The sequence below is a fragment of the Nuphar pumila genome, unplaced genomic scaffold, assembly GCF_984573655.1.
Source record: "Nuphar pumila unplaced genomic scaffold, dmNupPumi1.hap1.1 HAP1_SCAFFOLD_2494, whole genome shotgun sequence".
Taxonomy (NCBI): Eukaryota; Viridiplantae; Streptophyta; class Magnoliopsida; order Nymphaeales; family Nymphaeaceae; genus Nuphar; species Nuphar pumila.
The window spans coordinates 1-10,936 of NW_028323937.1; the positions used below are offsets into that span (position 1 = coordinate 1).

The 10,936-nt window shown below is 53.1% G+C and overlaps 1 protein-coding gene across 1 annotated transcript; it reads right to left on the reverse strand.

The window, feature by feature from the left end:
* Window positions 1-5: 5 nt before the first annotated feature.
* Window positions 6-10,544, reverse strand: LOC149808672 (uncharacterized; the record flags this gene model as incomplete). The annotated part of the gene is made up of 11 exons (XM_089995204.1): window positions 10,462-10,544; window positions 9,950-10,164; window positions 8,795-8,922; window positions 8,276-8,480; window positions 6,353-6,729; window positions 5,591-5,903; window positions 4,882-5,124; window positions 4,101-4,356; window positions 2,875-3,265; window positions 1,876-2,200; window positions 6-499 (listed from the first exon to the last, which is right to left on the reverse strand). Coding segments are annotated over exons 1-11 (3,030 nt in total), but the record flags the coding sequence as incomplete, so codon positions are not given.
* Window positions 10,545-10,936: the final 392 nt, after the last annotated feature.

Genomic DNA, 10,936 nt, shown 5'->3' on the forward strand with positions numbered 1-10,936 from the left:
GCCTCCGCGAGAAGCACGTTGAGCTGCCCTGGCATCCGCCCAGCGACGGGGTGGATGCCGAACTTAACGTCGACGCCGCTCGCCATGAGCATCTTGGTGAGGTCCGCGATCGCGTACTGCGCGTTGGCAACCGCGAGGCCGTAGCCAGGGACGATGACGACTGACTTTGCAAGCGAGAGGGCCTCTGCTGTGCCTGCGACATCGATGAAGGACGCCTCGAGGCAGGGGTCGGTGTTGTCGGTGCCGCAGACGACGGGGGGGGACTCCGCATACCCGCCGAAGATGACGTTGGGGAGCGAGCGGTTCATCGCCTTGCACATGATGTAGGAGAGGATGGCGCCCGAGGTGCCGATGAGCGCGCCGACGGTGACGAGGAGATCGTTGCTCATCATGAAGCCCTCCGCGCAGAGCGCGTAGCCGGAGTAGGAGTTGAGCAGGGTGATGACTACGGGCATGTCGGCACCTCCGATCGAGGCAGTGAGGTGGTAGCCCAGGATTCCTGCATGGGGAGCGGGCTGTTGGATCACGACTGATAGACAGCTATAGACGATGTATTGGTTGTTAACCCAATGGATCGAGTTGTCGACTGGGGTGATTTACCGAGCTGAGTGCACACATACATCAAGTTCAAGATGAACTGCTCAATCAGCATGCCAAGATTAGGGCCCGCACTTTCCACCAATTAAAGACATCCGTTGTGTGCGTTCAGTATGCTCGAGAGCTTGATTCCGTTATGTCTGCAGTAGTTCATGTTCTTTCAAAGTCGACTAGTCACGATTTGGGCAGCACAACCGACGTATCAATTCACAGAAATACACGATGCATGTGCTCGTTAATGGCTGAAATACGTTAGTTACGATTATGATGTGCGTTCTTTATGATGTCCCAGCGCTCATGAATATCGCCAGACAATGCTTTCGGGGCTTGTCAGCACGTTCAGCAGCACCCTAGAGGCAGGAGCGCCAAGCAAGCGCTGTCTCGCCAAATACTGAGAACGGGGCTTCTCGAACCACCAAAAGTCTTGCACGATGTCAGAGAAGCGTTCGCGTGTAGACACAGGCGCGGCTGTTGTTGTCTCGCCCTGTGTGTGTTGGACTGGCACACTTGGCTTCTCCGTTGCTCGAAGATGTTGGCACACGACACGCGTATGTTCGCCAGACAACGGTATTGCACAAAATACACATTGTTAGAGCTTTCTGCAAGGAATGCGATCCGGAAACTCAATATTTACACGCACTCGAAGCTGTGCTGTTGGCCTCTTGAGCAACTCAACAGAGTGGCTTGGCTATTAGACACGGAATTGAGTGCGCCGCGCATCGCAGATACAACTATAAAGGACCATGTTTCGAAATGCTAGTCAAGGTGCAGAGTCCACTGGGAGTCTGAGCGGCTGTGCTGTTCTGACGGGTCGCAAGTTGAGCTCCTAATAGGGGTGTCAGCAGAACGCTCGGAGAAATCTCACAGTACACGGAATCGTACGAGCGAACATGTTTTGAGAAGCCCGACCAGTACAGGATTTTATTTCTGGATGGCGGCTGGGACAATATCGCTTCTAGTGAATCTCTCGATCAAATCCGCATGGGCGAATTTGCGGAAATAGATAGCACTTAAGCTCGATCCATCGGGTTAAACTACTACATCCATGGACAGCAGTCTGTTGGGACATGACGGATAGAGAGATACAGTATGTATACCGTACGTTGATTCCAGAGTAGTACTGAATATTTCCAAGGCCCATGTGGATGCGGTAGTGTTGCAAAACGATACATCACTCTCAGACATAGTCTTTTGTACGGGCGTATGTAAACCTCTTGGGTCGTCCAAAGTTGAAAGGACCAGTGCCCAAATGGACCGTGTGGGGGGAACGGGGCATGCCTGCAGCGATCGTGGTGCCTGCAAGTGCAATAACACCAGCCATAGGGTCAACTGCACGAAGGAACATGACTCCTCCGGCGATGCAGCCGGCCAGAAGGGACAAGTTGATGAAGTTCTTGCCAGGCAGCTTGAGCGCGCTGCTGGACATGATGCCGTGAAGCTTGCCAAACGCGACGGCCGATCCAGTAAGTGTGACCGCTCCAATAAAGGTGCCGATGAAGGCTGTGATGTTGTGGACAAGGTCCATTCCATGCTCAGCTCCACCCCCAAAGCCGGACGAGATCATGTAGTTGGCTACCGATGTGGCTACGGCCGCGAGTCCGACCTGCATGTGTCGCATTGTGAGGGGTGGCACGATTGGTGGGGAGAACCTAAGTGTAATGCATTGTGTCATTGCTAACATTCACCTCCCCGCTGAGGTTGCGTGTCACGGACCTGAACGAGTCAACATGACGAAATTTGACTTGTTTCAGAAAAGCTTCAAAGACTTGGGAAACCCCTATGCTGAAGACGTTTCGTTTCCTGCCAGCCATATGTTTTTCTGGGCGGTGCTTGCCCTTAAATTGCAAGGAGCTTACGAGCAGACAACTTGTAAACGACAGGACCCCAGCCTTGGACGATGAAAGCCATGCAAAGACAAGAGCATACACGGGGAGCCTAAGCTACTTTGCTCGCGGCCTTTCATTAGCCTTAGGCATCCTTGCACTGTTTATGCTGCAATGCGTACGCTAGCCAAAGCCCAAAGTTCCATCCCCTCAAGACAGGGACAGAACAGAAGAGTGAATGGCGACCCAGTCAGCAAGGATGCGACTCAGGTGCTACGTCATGCAGAACGGCTTAGCCAACCTCGAACCCCACATTTCAAACCTCGAGACCCTCAAGACAGGGATGGTACCGTAGCCCTCAAACCCTGAAACCGCAAACACGAACAATCTGGAACAGTGTCGGCACGCCATGCCTCAACCAACACCGTAACCATGTTGAAAAAGGGGACAGTACCAGGGAGTGGAAGGCGGCGACCATCTGCGGCAGCTCAGTGATTTTCATTTGTTTGGCAATCAAAGAGCCCAGGAGCAGGCCGGCGCCGGTGCTGACGCCCATCTGCACGGCGAGGGCACCCGTGGGCGCCAGCAGGCACACCGTGGCGGCCACGCCGCTCGCAACGCCCATCGTGCCGAGGGTGTTGCCGAGGCGGGCGGTCTTCATGTCCGCGAGGCATGCGATTGCAGCGATACAGAGCGCTGAGGCGGCGAGGTACGTGATTCGGACGACCTGCGTGAACCCGTTGTAGTGGCCCGCAAGGCAGCCCCCCACGAGGAGCAGCGTTGGGATGGCGTAGAGGTAGTTGTGCTCCTCCGGGTCGGTGGGCCGTTTGAACATGTCCAGCATTCTGCATCGGGCTGGCAGCTGTGTTGGCGCGCATTGTGCTTGCGAGATGTGTGAGAGAGTGGGAAAAAGGACCAGGCAACCGTGACCGGTTTCATCCTCGTGTGAGGGGCTCTTCGGACGGCAACAAAGTGCCAACAATGTCCAGCATCGTGCGTGTGACATGCACCATCAGAGATGCTGTTACGTAATGTGGTTGTGTATTGTAATGGGAGACCTGATCGGTCTCACAAGACATTAGGTCAGCGCATTTTCAGCGGATTCAATTTCATTCCGTATAGTAGAGCGGTTAGTACAAGCCGTTGCGGGGCCATCAGGCTCGTATCTCAGTCTTGGATGCACATTTCAGTCAGTTTCGAGGTTGAGTGCTGTGGGTGAGATGTTGCGATTTGATTTTATCAACAAAACATACCCTCATAACGTTTGCAAATGTCCATATGAATGCGGTCGTGTTGAAACAGGATGCATCATCAGAACACCGCAGCTCCGAGGGGAGTGAAGTATAGGCATGCATAACACGCCAGAGCTCATCGTGCAAAGCAATACCAGACTCGAACACCTCCCCACTTCAAAGACGCATGTGTTGATTATTGATGCACTTAGTATGCAATTCATGCAAAGGATTATGCATGCCAGCGTTTACGCTCACACGTACACCCCGTTCAAGTATCAATCTGAGCACGAATTGTTTCCCAAGTAGTACTTCGTGTTGTCAACGTCCATGTGTGAATGCGGTTGGGCTCTAAAAGGCACCACCTTCACTTGTTTGGTGCATCACTTGAGAGGACTCTATACATACGCTAACACGATGTGTCATGTTAGAGGGCAGCTTGACGTACCGCTGCGTGATTGTGAAGCCGCCACCGATGTTGATACATGACGTCACAACGGCAAGCGTGGCCAGCCCTTGAGCGAGGGTCGTCGGGAGGTAGCCTCCACCGAGCAGCAGCATGCCGCCGATGGCGGTCACACCTGAGATCGCGTTGGTCACACTCATGAGCGGCGAGTGCAGCGCAGGGGTCACCCCCCACACTGTTTGGTATCCACAGATACTTGCCAGACCGAACTTGGAGATCATGGAGGTGAACGCCGAGCCTGCGAATCGGAAACAACTCAAGATGCCCATGCTTCACCTTCAATTCCTCGGTGTCCCCGGTCACCACGAGGGAATCTCACCAAGAGCGCTGTGCAGGTACCTTGTGTTCTCGACTTGTGAGACTTCCAATCAGAAACGGATCTAACACTGTGCAGGGGAGTATTTCTGTAGTGATTGAGCCATCTGGGTGATGAAGTCGCTGACTCGCTGTCAACAATTACAACACACGGCCATCTCCAGCCCAGCGGTGGGCGGGGAGAGGTATTACTATCATACCGGAGGTTGAGGCATAGACGGCGGCAAGGATGCCCGACCTTACCTCCAGGTTCTGCTAGGCACAGGCTTTCAAATGGAATGGATGGATTTATATCTACTATACATGGTTGAAAGTGACACCGGTTCCCGGCACCGGCTCCGAGATCTCCCGAGATCCTCCCCATTTCTCTTGCGTCGGTGACAAACTTTTTCGGCGATGACTGGCATGTGTTTTTGACATGCCTGGCATGTGAAGGCACGAAGCGCACTCGGTGAGATGGCGCCAAAGGCGAGCAGGCCAGCCAACGCGGCGGCGAGCCCAGTGGAGGAGCCCATTGTCGCCTCAAAAGGCGTGACAACCTTCTTGGGCGTCTCATCGGCCACCGGCTTTGGGGGGGGTGGCGCAGGGAGCACCATTGGGGGCGCCGGCCACACCAAGTCCCCTTGGATGCAGACGGCTGCCTGCCTCACTGCCACATCGTCCTCGTCGAGGAAGAACTGCCCTTTGTGACCTGCAGCACCAAGCGATGGAAGTAACGTACTGCGCACGTGAGCGTTCTGCAAGTACGTACTACGCACTCCAATGTTCTGGGTTGAGCATAAAGTATACTAGAATGGCACCTCTTGGCTGCTCACATCCGTAACACCGCACCCGGTCGATCAAGACTGCTGGGCCCTCAAACCTCAGTACGCTCTTTAGATATCAAAACCGGGCTTAGTTGTGGCCATCCAATGGTATAGCGCTGTCTGCGTGCATTGGCGATGCAAGGCGATGCAGCAAAGCTCGCGCCTTCTGTGTGTGCTTCCTCTCCAGGAGTTGCCAGTGGCAATTTGGATGGTTTAGCGTTAAGAGAAGATACATCCTCATCAACAGAGTGCGAATAGTTCGAGCGGTACATTACATGAGCGACAACAACGCGTTCAACACGCGAGTCGTCAAAGCAAGGAACTTGTGAAACAGCCAGCGGGCCTCTGCACCTGTGAACGGTCCCATGGAGAGGAGAAACTTGGAGATGTTGTTCGAGTAGAGGGAGGACGACTGCGCAGCGAGGCGGCTGGGGAAGTCGGTGTACCCGATGCAAGTCACGCCGTTGGGCGTGGTGATGACCTGGCCCTTGACGGTGGTGGCGATGTTGCCGCCGTTCTCAGCGGCCAAGTCCACCGTGACAGAGCCTGGCTTCATTGCTGCCACCATATCGTCGGTGATGAGCAGGGGAGCTGGCTTCCCTGGGATGAGGGCTGTTGAAATAATGATATCGACCTCCTTGCACTGATGCCGGAACATTGCCATCTGCACAGACGCTCACAGCGTTTTGGCATCCACGAGCGAAGAATGCCGCAAATCGCAGGTAATCTGGTGTCTTTTTATACAACACTACCACATTCACATGGAGATTGGCAACTCCAAGCACTATTTGTGAGTGTCTGAGGTAGAAAATGCTCAACTTTGTAGGGATCTGGGGTCGGGGGTAATGTGGCGGAACATCGTCATCTGTTCGGAAAACTGCCGGCGCTTGGGCGGCTCTGCAACTTCCGTCAGAGTGCCTAGCATGCCCAAAAAGAGGAGGAGCTCGGGGTCAAACAAGCCCGAAATTGTAGGCATAAATTTTGGAGTCAGACGCGACGATTCCCTTAAGCTTCCTGACCATCAGGTGAGAGGCGCTGATGCAGCATACCGTTGCACTAACAGCACAGCTCGGTAAAATGGGGATAGGAACGGGATGGAGTTTGCGCACACACCTCCGCCTCGTGGAACTCCTTGGACATCTCTTTTGCATAGCCGCCAGTGCCCTCACCGGACTCCTCAATGTCGACCTTCAAAAACTCAGCTCCGAGCGACTTGGCCTGCTCCTCGACCGCCGCACGGGTGTCAAAGACGCGCACGATGGCGCCCATGTTCTTCGCTGTACCGACAGCCGCGAGGCCCGCGACGCCGCCGCCAATAACGAGGACCTTGGCTGGGGGGACGCGGCCTGCGGCGGTGATCTGCCCCGTGAAGAAGCGCGGGAAATAGTTGGCGGCCTCGATGACGGCGCGGTAGCCTGCGATGTTGGCCATAGAGGAGAGCGAGTCGAAAGTCTGAGCTCGTGAGAGCAGGCGAGGAATGCAGTCCATGCCTGCAAGCCGAGGTATTCAGTCTTAGATGGCACTGATTCAAGTAGTTCTTGGAGTTGCCAATGTTTATGGGGATGCGGTAGTGTTGTAAACAGATGCATCATGGGACTTACCACCAAATTAGGCTGCATTCCCAAACAACCCAATGGTTAAGGCAACGATGATGACGATGTACAGTTTGACAGATTTCTTAAACATCATTTGATGAATGCCTTGAACTGTGCTAAGTATTCAGTGATTCCTTGGGTGAATAGGGTACATAAAGCGGCGAAAAGTCGAGGGATGACTGCCATATTGGCCAGAGAGTCAAAGGTCTGCGCCCGTGAGAGCCGGCAAGAGATGCAGTCTAGGGCTGTACAAAAGCGTAGTTGGCTGCTCATTTGTTGGATCGGCAGGTACAAAATCAGATAACGATAATCAACATTTCTGGTACCAGATATACGCTCTTGTACAGGCTTAATGCAGTCCATGCCTGCACGGACCGATCTGTCGCGAATCATGCGAACATGATAGGTTGCAGTGCGTATGTGGCTACACCAGTGACAGGGGTTTGAGGTTCCTATGTGGCCTAGACGCTACTACGTGCTGAGATGCGCCTGCATGCAATACCAAAACAAACGCTGCACTAGCAGAGGAATGGTTGGTGACCGGCTGTTGTGCGCATGACCCTAAATCTTACGCATGGCCTTGTTGTTCAGCGTCGTGAGCTTGACGGCCGCCTTTTTAATCCGGCGTTCCATAAGCCTCCGTAGTTGCGTCCTCTTGTGGGGGATGCTGCATCCCTCTATGTAGGCGCGAGATCAGCTCTGGCTGTCTCGCCCGTTGTCAACGCCGTCTTCTTTGGGCTGGCGTATTTCTTTTCTTTTTTTCTTTGGTTGATGATAGACCCCCATGCCATGTCATTGCACTTGGCAAAGGCGATGGTTCTGCCTTCGTCGCACCGGCTGCTTCTTATTGCTACATATCTTCTAACAACGCTACCGCATCCACATCGACCTTGGCAACTCCAAGGGCTGCTTGGGAATCAAGTGCTGCCAGAAAAGGTCCTGCAGGTTAGGTGGGGCAGTGTTTGCATCGCCGATTGGCCCTCGCGATCGGATTAATCCACGCTTGCTTTTTGGTCCTGCTTTTCTGGCATGCCTGTTTAAGGTACCTTGCGCGCACTGCTCATTCAGCATTTCGTCAGACCGTTCGATTTGCAGGTCCGGCTGCCTAAAACTGCATCCAATTTGGGGACTGACATGGGGGTCGAACGCCATTCTGGCGAAGCGCTGTGCTCATTCAAAGACGAAGACTCGAGTCTGATTCTTGACCCGTTCCTGCCAGCCAAGAGTCCTCGTCACACTCGTCGCTCGAGACTGCTCCATCGACAAATCAGCGATCAGTTACTGACTGGCCTCTTCACCCAACTCAGCCAGCTGCCTTCCTTTTGGATGGTCATTTTGCAGTCGGTCTCGTACTGACTGGCTTATGCATACAACTGTGCATGCAATTCTGGCTCCATCATTGAGCCAGAGAATCAGACAAAGAAACGATGTTCTGACTCACCAATGACGGACATCTGGCGCTGCTGAAGCTGCTGCACCAGCTCCTTGTTAATGGCGGGCTGGATGTAAGAGATGAGCGTGCTTCCGGTCTTCAGCTTCGGCACCTCGTCGTTCATGGATGGAGGCCTAATTTTCAGGACGATGTCCGAGCCAAATGCTTCACTGGTGCCCACTACCTTGGCCCCCACGCGGGTGTACTCGTTGTCCTACAATGCAACCGACACAACTTGATGATGAATCTTTTTAAAGCACAACCGCATCCAATTGGACATCGGCAACTCCAGAAGAACTAATTGGGAATCAAAGCTACCGTTAACATCACCTGAGGCAAGCATATCTGGAACACCCTGACTTACCATAGCCTTTTATTTCCAAATCAGACGGATGGCTAGTTGCAAAGGGTATATAGAGATGAGCACACACCCACATAAGCGTCCAGAAACATCTCACTTGACGCGGCAACGCGGCACAACCATGCCCACGAGCCAAAGCAACGCACATCAGAAGTTCCACTGCGCACCGTGAAATTTGCGAGCTCGCCAGCCCCACTCTCTACCACTACATTGAAGCCAGCCTTGATGAGTGACTCAGCACCCGCAGGCGACAGCGCAACGCGCCGCTCCTCGGGGTAGGTCTCCTTTGGCACCCCTATGAGCGGCAGACATGAGTCAGGAACAGCGAGTCAGCGACGGGTGACTGGTGGTTTGGCCAGTGCACTCCTAAGTCCGGCCATTGAAATGCATTATCCATGGTTGCGGCATGCTTAGCAGCATGCATCACCCAATCCAATCACACGTACTACTCGGTGCTTTGGCAGGATGGGGTTTGGCCCCCATTTCTGCCTCAAATAGACATGCATTATCAAGGATACGGGCCCACTAAGCAAGCTGCCTGGCAAAGAACTGATACTAATCACCTACAGCGTCTCTATTTGGCAATATGTGCAGGTCATCACATGGCGCAAACCCGGCCTTTTCAAAGAGATTCTTTGAAAGAGATTAAATAGATTTATTGAATGAACAAATTACAACATGCCGTAATTCAATATTCGGCACAAGCGCTAGGTCTGACAAGCTCCATTGCAGGCTGAGTGAGCAAGCAAGCTATTCCCTTCCTGTCTGGAATGCCTGAACGTCCATGTGTTCGTTGGACAGGCAGCTGGTCGCCCTCACGCAGTATTTGTTTCCTTGTGCCACAGGCAAGGACTGAGGGGAGAAATGTGGATATGTTTCCAAGCAAGAGCGATCATAGCATGCCCTATTCGGCCGCAGGTACAGAAGCGTGTGTCTGGTATGCAAAGTTCCTGAAGAGCAGCCAACATACGCTTTCGCGACGCCCTGGCCACTTGCTGATTCGTGGTATGACACCATCTGGCAACTAGGGCATCATGCATAGAGGCCATGCTCATGCACGGTGCACATGTAAACATTTCAGCCTGGACAGGGAGCATACTTCGTTGCCTGTCCCTGTATTCACCGTCGACATACGTCGCCCCATGTACCCACAAGGCGCATCGTGGCAAGCTTAGTGATGGTTGGATGCTTCTATTGCAACCACGCCCCAGCGGATATTATAAAGAGCTTGTGAGCGTGGACACTCTCCGCCGACGCACATGAGGTCATGCCAGCACTCAGTTCGTTGCGTGGCCTTCGCGCATGCACATGAGCGACCGTACCTACTGTCAACTCGGAGTAGTCGACGGGCTTGATGCGCGCCCATGTTGGGGGCTCGACGGTGGAAACAGCACGAAGTGACCTCTTCTGAAGACGTGTCTGGGCTATTCCAGGCGAGAATGGCTTGGCAACGCGAGAAAACGCACTCGCATGGTGGTAGTTGCCTACCGCGACGCTCCTCGGTTTCCATGGCAAAGCCTGGAAACCGATTGGCAACCTGTGCAAACAAGGTTGAGACATTATATGGTGCATGTACTAGACACCACCAGCTGTGTAGGACAGGCTTGCGGCAGACTTTTGGATACATGACAGGGGAGCTCTTGGCCGAGCGTCGTAGCGCTGCGTGATTTGCGTTTGAATCTGAGCGCGCACCCGCGATAACGAAGAAAGGAATGAGACTGTGTATGTTTCATTGTCTGCCAGAAGGCATCTTGATGCAAAGTGTCTGGATCATGTAGTGATGGGGATACAACGTTATGCCACTATCATCATTGACAACCCTATCATGCGAAACCAGGGATGACCCTTACCGCGCTCCAAGCATTTCTTGTGAGTCACTGGTACATCACCGGTAACACCTATCATGTGCACCGACATCCGTCTTGCCAGAAAACATACTGAAAGGCACACCTCGTGCCCTGATCTTGTACTATAGGATCGGATATGGAAAAGATACGCACTGGCAGAAATTACAAATTTGTCGGATTGCTCCGCTGCTGTCGCCAAAAAGCAACAACGCGTATGAGAAAAATACAAAGTGATCAGAGCATGAGCATCTGCTGCTAAGATCCATGTTGGCGAAGCAATTGGGTTTGCCGATGTCGACTGTAGGTCTACAGACCATTCAAGAGGAAGTTTAACCTGAAAACCCAGCCAGTCGCAATGTACTGGTACAGGATACTTTCCAATTCACGCGCAATCTTGTCAGTTACGTTTTTCGTTTTGCGAATTTACGGACTTGTGTGCAATGCAAACCAAACATCAGTCAA